The sequence below is a fragment of the Dufourea novaeangliae genome, unplaced genomic scaffold (genome assembly GCF_001272555.1).
Source record: "Dufourea novaeangliae isolate 0120121106 unplaced genomic scaffold, ASM127255v1 scaffold1, whole genome shotgun sequence".
NCBI lineage: Eukaryota > Metazoa > Arthropoda > Insecta > Hymenoptera > Halictidae > Dufourea > Dufourea novaeangliae.
The window spans coordinates 840,294-856,372 of NW_015373885.1; the positions used below are offsets into that span (position 1 = coordinate 840,294).

Sequence of the window (16,079 nt, forward strand, 5' to 3'; positions counted from 1 at the left end):
CAATAATTTGTTATTTCTCAACAAGCTCGCGAATCCAATAATCTGTCCGTAATTGATTCACTTACCCTACAATCGTGACGAACAAAATGGCCGTAAGAAGTATTTGCTCTTACAGTAAATACAGCGAAAGAAACATCCCGATGTTATACAGAAAGACGAGCAAATTGAACCTGAATCGATTCGATAATTGGAAGAAATAACTTGTATTCCGCCGAAGAGTTTACTCGCTCGTGATATAGTTACGTGTTCTCGTGGAAAAGGGCGAGCATTGAAACTGGATCACAGGGTTCGCGCGCGTAAAATACAAAAGGTGAAGGCTAGTCGATGCACACACACATAGTATTATAATGTTTCGGAACACGTGACACAACGGGAAAAACGGTAACATCCTTGAATCCAAAGTGAACCCCGAAGAGCCAGTTTTGCACGCGAGGACGACCAATCATTCTGTCTTGGACGCGGTTAAATCATCAATTTCGTGTTTGACGGTGGCTGGTGGGGGGGGGGGCGACTGAGAAATTGTGGGTGGGGCGGTGGGAGGGGTCAATAGACACCGCGGAGGGGGAACCCACGCGCCGTGACCTTGAACAGTCAACACCTAACGCAATTACCCGATCGGAACCCAATTTCTACGTGTTGCGCCACGTCCCTGTCACGAAATTTTCTTCCAAATGAAGATCTTTCGACTTTAATGTGACGTCAGTTTACACTAAATTCTCGATGAGTGTTCGAAGGTATCTAGGCAGTGAATATGAAATATTTTATAAACTAATGGTCCTATGCGGCTGAAACAAATATCATTGGTTTCAGAATTCCAAGCTCTATCACTGCACTGAAGCTAATTAAAAAGTCAACGTTACATTTGGGAACCTTTCCTTGTTATTGTTGAGGAGCTTTCGGACACTTATCGAGGATTTACTGTACTTTTGCGTGAATTGTTCGAAATTTAAGAACGTTAGGTTGAACGATGATTAGGGATACATAATTCATTAAAACGTTTTTTGATACAAGTAATAGGTAATGAGTTATTTTAGATAGTAATTCTTATTAATTGATTGTATATCGGTTATCGATGAAGATCTTGACAAATGAATTACGCGAAACGCCTGTGGTAACGTCGACAGACACACAGGGGGCCAGATATCAAACACGAAATGAGAGGCATTGTAGGGAACAGATTCGATTGTTCCGTCTCACCGCAACAGGATAAATATCGATACTAATTAATCTGTGATCGCGTAACGACGTAAATTCACGGCGAATTGTTTGAATCGTGAGAGATTGGCGATTCGAAGGCTGACGGTAGAGCTTTGTTATCGGGAGGTCTCGGATACGAAATCCTGGAATTTCACAGAGTGGTCAATTAACGAAATGCGTGGATTCTCTGTTTCTCTGAACAAACAATTCGTCACAAAAATATTATGCCACCTTAAGCATTAAACAATTTTCTGTGGTATTGTAAGTAGGTTTGCAAAGAAACAACTCTATCGACTTATTGTCAATGAACATTGATTGTAAACATAATTATTTGTAAAAGTAAAATCATTTATTGTAAATATGAATGTTTATTAAAAATAGGTTCTGATATAGTTCTTTCTTTGCGAACCTACTTACAATTTTACGCCTGATTGGCTTAATGCCAAAGGTGACCAAATACTTTTGTGACCAACTGTATAGGTGTCGATGCTTTGCGTCAGGTTTGTTTATAAGCTCAAGATGCAAGAAGAATTTACTGAGAAAAATAAGTAAAAAATTCAGAAGGAAAAGTATTTTTCATTAAGATTTTGAATAACTATTAAGTAAATATATGTTAATCGAGTTCAACGTTTTGGAAGCACAATTTTAGGCGGATTGTTGTTGCCTGTAGAACTTGCATAGAATTACCGTGAACTTCACACTCCAACCTTGACATTTAGATTGCCTATCTAGACCTGAGATCTGAACTATAGCGAAGAATTGCTCAATTAATTAAAAGTTCTTCGACGTACTGTATAACACTCCGACACTTTGATAAATTGGATGGTTTAAATCAACGCTATCAGGGGGTGGAACATCTCTTGGAGTTTTGTGTTTATTGGAGAAACATCAAATTACTCAATCCTTTATTCTAATGTAACAATAAAATAATAAAGATTATTAACCCTTTTCTGATATGGTGGGGTCTGAAGAACCCCATAAATATTTTTAGAATATTTTAATTGTATTCGATAGTCACTCGAAGTGATGCTTGCTTATTTCGATGTTTTCTTACGTAAATAATGCTAAACAATTAGTTTACCTAATTACATTTTCACTTCACCACTTAAGGATTAAAGAACATATTTGACACACTGTTTATACGACCTTTAATGACCCTGAAGGACTTATCCTTATGGGTTGTTGAATTCATTGAACGTTGAATGCGTTTTCAAAGTGGCTGTCAAGTACTAAGAAAAAAATATAGCATTCCACTTAAAAAAAAAAAACATTAAAATTGAACTTCGTATTCCATTAACTCTCACAACAGATTAAAACTATCGGCACTAATCGTCGGCCTCCATAAAATTAGGTGACTTTTGAAGGAAACAAACTTATACTGAAATTGGAAATATAGCAGGAATATTTCAGACGACAGAGTCAGGTGAAGCATAGTATTTCCAGTCATAGTCGAACGAAAAGGTGGGACACGGTTGGAACGCCAACCCCCAGGCGACTGATATCGATCCCGATGGATTACATAATCCCGTGGTTCGCGGAGCTTGAAACGACCCTTTTCGCCTCGATTCCCTATAAAAGCAGGAATCTAATCGAATTCACGGCAAACATTGCGCAACACGCCGGTCAGTATTCACGCCTAGGATACGACAATACCACCCCTCCGTCCCCCACTTCAAACTGGTATTCACGAAACCTTCCCGTTTGGATCTAGAAATTAGCTGGGGACCAATTACGACATTCCAGATGGGAAAATATGTACAGTACCTACATGGGACACTCGATTCATCCTGGCGTCAATTGGGCCAAGTTATGCAGAGACCTAGAAAACCCTCAAAATGACAAAAAATTAGTTAAACACGGTACGAATTCACCCCCACGAATTCGAACCCACAGAACGACACTTATATTATAAAATTATTAGGAACAACCAACCCATTGAAAAATAAAAATACAATTTAAATTAACTGTAGGAAATTTGAAGTAATATTAATTGTACTACTAATTATTAAAAAACATTCTAAGACTGGTTACAAGTGACCCATATTCGTCATTCAAAGGTAAACTGTACCACCTCCAATCACTCGAAGCTTCATGGCTTAAGTTTCAAACCGTGAGGATTCGAGCTTTCAGGGTTTGCATCGCGACTCGAACCGTTAAAGCTCAAGACTCGAAGCTCATTTTCACAACACTAAGTTTGTACGTATTCAGCGACTTACCATCTTCTGCACATCACGTCTGCGAACAGAGACACGTCGGGGACACGACTACGTCGACGTGAAAAATGAATACAGAGGGGATGGGGTATAACGACGAGAAACGACGAATGTCAAGTAAATGCGACGTCGTCGGGGCCGTTTACGTGGCCCAAACACGTCCCGCGGGAGCGCTGTCTGTCTCAGGATTAAGATGGACCACGACGACTCTCTCTGTCTTTATCTCTCCGTGGCCACCCGAAAAGTTCACCATCGCAGCCTTCCTACCCCGTTTGACCTATCCCCGAAGAGAAACGACACGGTCTTTCAGGGCAGCAAAAATTGCTGGCATTAACTTTTCACCGTTTCGAGCCCACGGATCCAAGGTTTACCAGCAATCTTTTTCTCTTCTCCGCAGAGGAACGTTGGAAGTAATAATTGATATAGAGAATCAGGGGGTGATACTTCAGGGGGTGACTTTGATAATCTGTCTTGGGAATGATTCAAGTCTGGTCCATTTTATATTTCGGAATGGTTTAGGAATGTCGATTGTGATAGGAGAATTTATCAGAGAATTCGAAAATAGCAGATGGTTTGAGCAATACAGTAGACTCGCGATAATTACCCGAATTTGGGGCTCTAGGGGCGGGCAGTAACTAGTAACAGGTAATTATCCAGAGCTAGTAGTAATAATTGATATAAAGAATGAGGGGGATGATACTTCAGGGGGTGACTTTGATAATCCACTCCATTTTATAGTTTTAAATATTTTAGGAATGTCGATTATAAAAGGAGAATTGATCAGAGGATTCGAAAATGGCAGATGGATTGAGCTATATAGTAGACTCGCGATAATTACCCGAATTTGGGGCTCTAGGGGCGGGCAGTATCTAGTAACAGGTAATTATCCAGAGCTAGTAGTAATAATTGATATAAAGAATGAGGGGATGATACTTCAGGGGGTGACTTTGATAATCCACTCCATTTTATAGTTTTAAATATTTTAGGAATGTCGATTATAAAAGGAGAATTGATCAGAGGATTTGAAAATGGCAGATGGATTGAGCAATACAGTAGACTCGCGATAATTACCCGAATTTGGGGCTCTAGGGGCGGGCAGTAACTAGTAACAGGTAATTATCCAGAGCTAGTAGTAATAATTGATATAGAGAATTAGGGGATGATATTTCAGGGGGTGACTTTGATAATCCACTCCATTTTATACTTCTGAATATTTTTGGAATGTCGATTATAAAAGGAGAATTGATCAGAGGATTCATATAGTATACTGTATATTCAATACAGTAGACTTGCGATAATTACCCGAATTTAGGGCTCTGGAGACGAGCAGTTTTAAGAAATGGGTAATTATCAAGAGCCAATAGCATACATGATTCCCTCGCAGGTAGATTGAAGGACGTCATCCGACTAATCATTGAGTATAGAAGGCGACAGAAAGTGGGGGGACAGTAATGGATCGAGGTTCTCTAGTCTTAGATAAACAAATTATGTAAAGGCCAACATATGAGATAATAGAAGATAATTCTTTCCTGTGACTTCTGTCATTTTGTCGAGAAAAACTTGCCACATCATTCCTACCGTAGGATGACAAGAGCCTATCGCTAGTAGGATAGATCACACGGAAGGAATTAACCAACGCATTTAAACGTGACGTTAGAACACTTCGAATAATCGCTGTTGATGGGCCGTACCTTTGGGGGAAGGACGTTAAGCAGTACCGAGTATTGTGTTTCAACTGAACTGTCGCCTAAAGCGTCTAAAACACTTTGAAAAGTTTTATAAATCTTGTGCTTGTTACTGCTCCAAAAACTCCGGAGAAAGCTACCATAAGCTACTCTTATTAAATCTTTGAAACGAAAGTAAGCTGAACGAGTTCTAAAACTGATTATAATAAAACTCTGTGGATGTGTAATGTAACCAAGATTATAAAAAAAGGAAATTTAATTTCTAGCTGTGGTTACTTGAACTTAGGGGATTGAAAAGGTTTATATTCTTTGTACAAAACGGTATACAGAATGTGAAAAATACTGGTCTAAAACCTTGAAGAATAAAGGTGTACCACGTGAAGCACTTTTGCCACAAAGAAAACTTTTTGCCGAGAGATAAATGTTGATTAGTTACGAGAACAACCGCCGAGTAGGTGGTTGCTGACGTAATTAACTTGTCTCCTTGGTATCTCGTTGTGCAACGTGAATGTAATGTATGAGGAAGTACGACTCGACAAATGAATCGCTTTTTTTTTGCTTTCCATTCCTCCAACGGAGTCGGGTATTAATGATAACCGGCAGGAAGATTCTTAAGTGAAATGGTGATGGAGGAAAATGGATCTTCGAATGCTTAACCACTAGTAGGTCACATGGTCTTGCACCACCACTGCTCGCCAATGGATCGCTTCACCCCACATGGACCACTTTAAAAGTCGAACTGATCGACCCCATTTTTCGCGAAAGTCCAAATCGTGGCATTTTTAACCTTACTTTCAAGTATTTAGCAGTTTGCAACATGAGATGCACCTTTTAAATAATATTACGTAATCTTTTACTTCATTAATTTTCGCTGCATCTTTTTTACAGTACGGGGCTAATCAATTTGTGTTTACAGTAATTTATATTGGCCCCAACAAGGCTCGTATCGTTTCCAAAATATAAATTAGAGATATAAACCACTGTACACAGGTGGGATGAAATGGATTCGCTTAAAGTCTTTGTTTTCGGGGTTAGACCTAACCATCTGAATGAAACTTCATGAACGCGTTATCATTTATCAATATCCGTACCGTTTATAGCCCCGTAGTAAAGTCTACAAGAACATAAATGTGCCATTTCTATCTTGGCCTGTTCCACCGAGACCAGACGTCAAGATGATAAAAGCAATTTTTCAAAAGAGGAATCCCAACATTTGTTCAACGCCGACGTTATTTCGTTGTCGTAGCACCGTGTACGATGCAGTTTTTCTTTAACGCAGCCTGGTTCTCGAGAGAGCAGAAAAAGACTTCTTTGTTGGAAGCACGGCGCATAAGACGATATTACGCGATAAGTATGTTTGTGGGATAAGGCGACACAACGCACACGAACGGAGGAGACGTGCGCGCGCGCGAACACACACACGTCCTACTGGCGAAAGCTGTTATCGTGAAAACCGTTGATAAAACCGCTTTATCTGCGCGGCCAATATACTTTGTCGCCGGGGCATTATTTAAAGAATACAATGCGCTCTGGCGTTCTGTTCTGACGTCACACTGGTCGTGGAGTGCTCCAATATACGAACTGTTCGGACCCAGTGATCGATTTTTTTACTTTCCACAAATTGTACAGACGATAACGAGATCTGGCCACTGATATGGACGACAAACAGTTGATAGATTGCAGATTTGAACTAGTGATATAATTCCCATCAATAATAATATTTATTTTAACGGGGAAAACTCATTCATACGAAGATAGTATGAATATAAACAAGAATATGTGAATAAACGATGAAAGAAAAACAAAAATATTCAGTTACCCTGGAGGTTCGATTGAATACCTTTTTGGAACTGTACAAATCACTGCGTTTTTCGCCATTTACTTGCGAATATTATCACTAAATCGACTCAGAATCGACCTGCACAAATTGTTGCAGAATGTCGGAAATTTGAAGCTTGCAGGAGCTAAGATGTCATAGATTTATCACCGTTGAGGCTTTTGGGCGTAAGTCGGGTCTACTGAACAAATAGAATCTCCAACTGGTAATTACTGTATCGGAATATGGCAAGGTATACTATAATAGTATACCCTGACGCGATGCACACCGGTATCAGTGTGTGAGCCATCATGAGGTTAGCTATAATTATCCTTTTTTCAAAGGGACGTGGCTTACACTCAAAAGCCTCAAGAGTAATGACAGGAGAACAAATTTTCAACGACAAGATAGAATACCATCAGACGTAAAATATAATGCTATTTTTCGTAACAATTACGGTATTTGTACCTGTAACAAGCTGCGAGCATTTAACGTGTCCTCCTCTACTGTAGACTACACTCACTGAATAATCGAAAACCTTCGAGATTCTCCAGAAAATCGAGAATCCCTGTCGATGTGGCCACTCTCGATCGACTAAAATATAACACAGTATGTCTTCGAGACAACTACAGTGTTTCTACCTACGACAATCTGCGAGTGTAGAAACTGGTTAGCAGACGTCATCGAAAACAAGATGGCGCCCGTTGAATATATTCCGCGGATAATTTAAAATATTCAATTATCCTATAAAATGTTGGACTACGTCGTTACTACATCGTATAAACTATGAACTATGAATACCAAGAACTTATTAACTATTAATTATTATATAAAAAGAGTTTAGTAATTTCCGAAAGATTTATAAAAATAAATTGAAAAATATAATTACATTTCCGCTACACGAGCATTTAACGTGTCCCCCTCTACCGTGGACTACAGTCACTGACTAAAATCGAAAGTGTTCGAGATTCCCTCGAAAATCGAGAATCCTTCGATATCGACTCTCTCGATCGTTGAATAACGTTTCGACCACGGAATCGCGCGCGCGCTCAGTCGACACGGTGTCTCAAAGTTCGCGGGTGTTTTGGCGAGCGAAATGACCGCGCGCGTGATTCACCGTGGCAGCCGATCGCGGGGCCGTGAGTCATCGCCTCTCCGCTCGGTTTCGAGCCAGCGATCACACTGTTCGCTCGCTTGCTTGCTTTCCGCGTTGGCTCCGACGCACCAAGCAAACAGCACACGGCCCGTTCCGTCCCAAGTGTTTTCAAGAGTGCACGACGACAACGGACACATATACTCTGTCGGCTGCGGCGTCGACCAGCCGGCCAGTCACCGGGACCATTGTCTTTTGTTTTCCTCAAGAGATCTCTTTCCCATCAAACTCCTCCCGCCGACTTTTATGACCTTCGCCTCGCTCCAAAGGAGAACTTAACGGAATATATTCACGCTTTTAGCTTCGCGATACACGCAAAGGGGAATGGGACTGGTTTCTCCTAGATGAGAGAATTTAATGTGTATATACACACGCGGTGTTTCACTAATTCTATGTTTACACGGTGCTCCTATTGGCGGATACTAAAGCCTCTGTTTAACCATCTATAGCCCCGTGTAACTCTGAAATCACGTACCGATATTTTGTTTGGTCTAATTTCATTTAGCAATTATGAACTCTAGTTTGAGATATTGGAGAAGAAATAAAATCTATGAAAATTGTAAATTAATTGTTGACTTATATTTAGAGGTTCATATTTGTTGGTTTCACGTTACATAAATTTTTGTATGGTCACGCAAAAACATTCGGGCTATGGAGGGTTAAAGGATAAACGTCTAACAATCTCTCTTTTTATTATCGTGACGATGACATTAGAGGAAGATCGGACCGAACAATTATTCGCGAAATCGAATTTTTAATTGTCCTTGATTCGACGCACTTCGCGGATTATCGTTTCGCGCCGAACGTTCGACGAATCGCGGCATGCCTCATTCCAAATTTCGTCCGAATTACTTCCGCCAACTCCTCTATCATCGTCAATGGCAACGAAGACGTTTCGAATGGCCGTAACGATTCGTCGTTCTATTTTTAACAGACTACCCGGTATATACTATTAATACGACATTCCACGGAAGTATATATACGCTTCGAAAAGTTAATCTGTAAATTGGTCCGGGAGAGCGTGCAAATGAGTCGTATGTATACGGTGGCCAAAAAAAGTATCTTTGATAAATAATCATGTAGATTTACAAATTATAGAAACTGCATTACAGTAGTATTATAAATATCAGATTATGTAAAAACACTTCCTGATCATATAACTAAATAAATCATTTCCTTTTCTTCAGTTATGCACTTTTTGTTCCCTTGGACATGTATTTATTACAGGAGACTCAAGTGTGCAAACACTTTTTAAACCCACCGTCCACGTATTTCTGTTAACGAATATCATTCATTTCCATGAGATAGTGAATTACTTAAGCCGCCGCGATGGTTTCATGAAAAATAATGACAAGTATATCGCTATCTGGCTTCGCTGGTTACCCCTTATATTCGACCGTTTCATTGTTGCGGAGCGATAAACCGTACGTTTTTTACCGGAAACCAGTCACTTTTGAAAGAAAAAAAAAAATGTCAACCGCAAAGCATTAACGAGTTCACGTGACCTCGTCGTTGAAATCGGTTCGCGCGTCACTTTCCTCTTTCCCGTGTTCTTCCGCCTTTAAGTCCATTCCGCGGCCCAGAATAAAAGTGACTCGCATAGACGCCGCCGTGTATGTATCGATCTTACTCAGAGTTGGACTAATTTTACTGCAGACAAAATTAATTTTTGTTCGAAGTCAAACAGTAACTTGTCGTTATCGATTTAAACAAGAACCCCTTGCACACTCGTAAATCGGTTGGACAATTATTCGCCAGTCGCGCATAACATTCATCTTATCCGTAAACTTGAATAAAGTCTGTACAAAAATAAACGGCTATTTGAATAAATATTTATTCAAACATTTCGTAAAAATTTATTCGAGCAACGGCTAACTCTTAATCTTTCATGTTGTACACGCCGTTCTGACTGATTGATAAACGTTTTAGTGACTGCTGATACGATATACATATACGTATATTGGCGCAATGGATTTCGCGCCAGTCATAAATAACGGAAATAAGTTACAATTTATCGACGCTGCTCTCTTTAACATTAGGTTTACGAGACGCGTCATTTTGACGCATTTCGAATGCTTTCTAACCTCGAAATTCTCCATGTGGTATACCTATCTCTATAGCTATGCATTAATTTCAGAGATCATAAATTGTGTATTATATAAAATAAGTTGTTTTTTAAAGAAAATCTGCGGGTTCGTTGATGCGTGCCCTGGAGATACCTACACGATAAGTGCCCGTAAACCTAGTGTTAAGGGCGGTGTCCGTATGTGTGAAACGTAGTTGGTAACCGGTATACGCGATAACTTTATCGTTCCCGGTAGATATGTATCTTGAAAAATTCATGTATACAACTGTCGATGTAGAAAATTATCATTTATGCTTATTTCACCGCACTTAATGGCACTTTCTAAAAGAATTATTTACGATTACTTGTCGCAAAGTCGAAGAAACGAAAGAATATAACGACACGAGCGAAAGAATTTCATCGGTTGGTAACAATAATTACTGATCCATTCATGGCTTCTTTTTGGGTAAAGCAGTTGCAATTCAACACAACACTCTCAAAAGTCCCTATATACCTTTCGAATCCTCGATGAAAACTCACGTATAATCATTGGGTTACAAACATCGTGGTGACAACGTGGAGAAATCTAATACCATAAATGCACTACTTGTTTACATCACACTTTATTTTAGGGGATCAACGTGTACCGGACACCATACAGTTTCCGTACGTGACCAGGCACAACAAATACGTACACGTGTCGTTGGTACAATTAAAAACAGGGGGGAAAACAAACAGAGACAACGTGACACAACCTCATTTCCGACACTACACACGTATAATACCAATTTCTATTTCTACTAACAACGACAATACACTACCCTTGTTCCAACGGTCTAACTACATTCTATCGTACACAACAATTTATAAAACGGTGGTGAAACATTTTCGAATATATTAGTCGTGTCTACACGCACGTTTGTGCGTGCCTTCAACGGGGAGAACGTGAAGTAACGGTAACGTAAAGTAAAATGTCATAAATAGTTCTTTCTATGCAGACGTCTTAGACTACTTATAGCTAGGGGATTCCCAAATGGTTTACTGTGGTTTCGACAATGAAGATCATACATATCTAATTTTCGGGTTAACCACTTCTGAGAAAATAACGACAAAGTCAAACTAATCTCTAATGTTGTTAAATCTATGTATTGACCAATAATAAATTATGTTCTTTCGCGGGTAGTCCAAGACTCCTGCAAAGTACTGTATAAATACGATTTATATTAAAAGAAAAGAAAAGAGACATTTCACTATCGGTTTTATCGGAGGACAACGCGACTTCCGTTTACGTAAGTGCTCTGAGGTAAACGATCCTCGTATCTGACGTATCGAACGATAAAAGGGTAGAAATAAGAAATCCAATCGCGGTAACTTCCCGAGACTCTGCAGTCACGCGTATGTACATTTTCATTTTCAAGACGTTAACTCGATATCCTTAACTCGAAAAAACATTTGCTCCGATTTCGATGCTGTCATTGCTCGGTGTTTTTCGCGAGAACGCGCACGAACGAGAGGAAACACTTTGCGTCACAGAAACCGACGATGTGTTCTATACACACGTTGTTCCGTGTCAGTAAACGAAATTTCGGGATGACATCTCGCGCGGAATAGCGGTTCGACGTTTCGGCGGACAGACGAAATCACGACGATTATTTTCTCTCAGAGAAAAAGAAACTGAAAGGAAAAAGACCACGGGGATCATCGAGATGAGGCTACGGCGGCCTGCAGCGAGAGAGCGTCAACCTCGACGGGGAGGTTAGGCCATTCGACAAACGTCGAGGTTAACCTTCTTTTTCTCTGTCCTGTACATATACACACGACGACAACGGAACACACAAACACACCACACACACGCGACACACACTACTCCACGCGAATTCTCGGTTTCCGTGGAAAATCGCGCGTGTAATAATTTGCTCTCGCGAATAAAAAAAAAAAAAAACTTACCCCATAAACCAGTCCACGGTATCGCGGAGATACTCGGGTAACCTATCCAGCTTGGATGATTTTCAATTGGATCACCACCGAGGAAAGTAGCACGAGAGCCGAGAAAACAAAATAAATTCTCTCTCTCTCCACTAGCACCAGCAGCAGCAGCAGCAGCGGCGGCGCACGTTTCGCGATCTCGTGAAATCTAACATGGCGAAGCTCTATTGTCACCTGTTCCCGTCATGCCTCACTTGCCCTCCCCCCCCCCAACCCCCCCCCTAAACCGAAAATACTACCGATTTATCGTTTGCCGCCGTGCGTAACTTTTCGCCGCGGTCGTTCACGTTTTCGTTTTCACGGGCACACAAGACGTTTCCCCGCGCGGTTTTCGAACGTGTTGCGGCCGAATTATGTCCACGAACGTCCGACACTACCGCGGCACGAGAATGCCACAGCTTCGTGCGCGCACAGCTGATCAGACGACCTTCCGCGGAGGAACACAATCGCGCGCGCGCGCGCACCCCCCGTTTCCCTACCTGACTGCAGAGGGTAGTACCTACTGCGCGTGTTGCACTGCTGTTCCTCGCGTCCTGGCCACGAACTACGCGGGATAGACAGATGGTAACACGAACTGTGTCGGTAACGCGCGCATCGTCCGCAGTTTTTTAAATTACTACCCTGAATTCATGTTTTATCGGTATTGTCGTGTATTGACACTAAAATGGTAAGGCAGTTATGTAGCCCCCGAACCGTGGAACAGAAGAAACTATGGGATGATTGGTCTATTCTACACGTAGTAAGTGGTAATAGGTCTTTTTTATACCAACTTGGTGGCTCGGTAGATATATGTATAGTAGACGCTCGATAATTGTCGGTTCATTAATTGATCACTGGGAATGCCCCCTGCTCACATGTATTTACAATTAAAATTTTTATTCCCCCAAATTTATTGATAAATTAATTAATATATTAATAAGATGTTAATTATTTTGCCCAGCAGGAAGCGATACATACGGTGTCGCGTTTAACTCGCATACCATTCATTACAGAAAGTGCGGTGTGCGCAGTATATGGTGTATATATTCTTGTCTTAATAAAATGCTGCAATGGTTATAGATAATTTTAGGTATAATCAATTACATTTCAACGTTATAATTAGTAGTTTCTGAGACTAAACAGGAAGATATTATTTCGAAAATTAAATTTCACGGTCTGCCTAGTATTGGTTAAACATCTGAACTGAATCTAGTCACGTTCCATAAATCTACGACCATGGTCGTTTTAAATCAGTGATACCTCGTCTGTGGTGGTATGAATAGATTATATACAAAATAAGAGATTCTTGCCGCTTACAGCTAGTAAAGAAGTTAGCAACAAGAATCAATTGATCAAAATGGACAACCTCGCAGCCAATTCGCTCATATTATTTACTATATAATTGGTCAACTTGTAGGTGATTATGATTACCAATTATATACCAAATAATAATGATTGCCCAGGTCTCACCACGTGGAGGTTGCTGCGAATGGAGACCCACCACCCATCACGCCTACACCGCCCCACCCTTTGTGCTTTTTGCAACATTTTCCCCAACGAATCTAGTTGTTGATTTAATCGAAGCAGCCCCCAAGATCTTTATATGACGAGAACTCGTCACGTGAACTTCATATTAAATAAGAGAAATCTTCGTATGAAGTTCATGTGAAGCGTGAACTCATCATATGTGATCATTAGAATGACGAGATGTCTTCATGTGATGCTTTCTGAAACAGACCCTGAAAGATTAGAACGAGACACATTTATTATTGGTCTTCATATGAAGATTTCTGAAACAAACCCTGAAAGATTAGAACAAGAGATTATTATTGGTCTTCATATGTGATGTCTTCATACGATGATTTCTGAAACAGACCCTGAAAGATTAGAACGAAACACTATTATTAGGTGTGGGTACTTCAGTTTGAAGTTTGAATCCACGATGATTCCTGAAACAGAAAGTCAAAGAAATCTGATAATACGGCGATCCCTGAAACAGAAGTTCAAAAGAGCACAACAAAACATGTTAATGGACATTTCATTATGCATAAATTTAAATAATAATTGCAATAACAATTTCAATAACAACATGTAATACGCATAAAAGTATATCGATATATTTTTATACATATTTTGGTTCTATAATAGATAGTCAAAGTATATATCACAATAAAACGTGGTTACGGACATTTCATTTTGCATAAATTTCAATAAGAATTTCAATAACAACATATACATAATATAATAACATGGTTATGTAGACATTTTATTTCGGTCGAGTTGAAATTTAATGTCACGACGATACCTAATCTGAAATAGAAAACTCAGTGTATTATCTTCTCATGTTGACAAACTTGTGTTCATTGTAGGAATTTATGTAGATAATCTGAAACAAACTAATTCATTGAGTAAAAAGCTGAAAAGGAAACGGGTTAGTACACACAAAATATTAAGAATATCAGTCTTTTTTATCGAAAAAAAATGAATTTACTAGAACGGTAGACTCGACTATTAAGCAAATGAATTTAAGTAAAAAATCAATTTAAGCAAAAAATGAATTATGTCTCTGTGCAAAGATGAAACCAGAATAGATTTTACCGCGACTCCATTAGTTCATTTGTAATATGCAATAATCAATATTTAACATAATAAAAGCATTTAAATCGAAATAATCGTATTTTACTGTATCGAAATTGAAATTATACTCGTATAGAGATAACAATAACGAATTAGCGGCGACTCTACTTGAGAAGTGCTATCAATATGAAGTATCGAATTTGCATTTGCATATTTTTTCAGCTGCAAGCTTTTTATTAATTGTCAAGTTTAGTAACAATCGCGAACAAACTTTGATTTTTGCAGAGAGATTCCATAAATTTATAAAAATGTACACTACTTTGGTATCAATATTGTATGCAAGAAACGTATTACGATTGAACAATTAATCTACTAACAACTCTAACTACAAATAGTCATGCCTACTTCAAAGGACTCTAATTAAACTTTAATCTTAAATTGACATTAACTGTCATTATTCTCGTGTCAAATGTCAGTAATTAATCAAATCTTCAATCCAAATATATAATCTTCAATGTGTATGTAGCAGATATTATTGGCTCAAGAAATTACAAAGGAATGATTCTGTTATTATAAAAAAAATGGAACACTTCTTTTTGCAAAATAAATATGTTTTTCAGCAGTATTTCCAACGCAAACACTTGGCAAATAATACAAAAACAGAAAAATAGCAGCCACAATAGGACGCTGAATCTGTCCACTCTTTACATTTCATTTCATTAAAAGAAGAACCCGTGAGTGGACCATTATATTTCTTTACGCGACACTAAATAATTGAATATAATATGAAAAAAAAACTCCCGAGAGCAGCCACGTAGGGCGCTTATCACTCGCAACACTAATATCAATTAATGTTCAAAAGATTCTCAAAAAACGCGACTGGTGCTTCCTTTGCTCGCCACGCTAATTTAATATATATATATAAAAATGAAAAAACTCCCGTGCACCTTCATCTCATAATACGCAACACTAACTTTAGGTTGAAGAAATCAGTGCAACCATTTTTGGCTACGTGTGAACCACTCTTTACAGCAATATAAGCTGCTGCTTTGTGGTTCTGATAGTGGTTGCAGCATAGTTTTGGGCGTTTCATTGATCGCAACACTAATACAAACCCGATAAATTCGTCTCGCAACACTAATTCAACAAAAGACAAGGACTATATGAATCAATTAAAATTATGATTTTTAATCCAACAAGACTTTCATTCAAATAACAAGTATAAACAATCGCGCTCAGTCGTTATCGCAACACTACCCTGAAAATATAAAAATGATTTTAATACAAACACGACTTCATCATTCGCAACACTACCCTGAAAATATAAAAATGATTTTAATACAAACACGATTTCATCATTCGCAACACTACCCTGAAAATATAAAAATGATTTTAATACAAACACGAT

The 16,079-nt window shown here is 39.1% G+C and overlaps 1 protein-coding gene across 1 annotated transcript in view; it reads right to left on the reverse strand.

Annotated features, from left to right (window-relative positions):
* The window catches only part of LOC107193876 (MOB kinase activator-like 2), a 71,013-nt gene extending 58,721 nt beyond the window's left edge, over positions 1 to 12,292 (reverse strand). The window contains exon 1 of the mRNA XM_015583419.1: positions 12,077 to 12,292. Coding sequence (XP_015438905.1) covers positions 12,077 to 12,081 — 5 coding nt within the window. The 5' untranslated portion in view covers positions 12,082 to 12,292. The remainder of the gene's footprint in view (positions 1 to 12,076) is intronic.
* Positions 12,293 to 16,079: the final 3,787 nt, after the last annotated feature.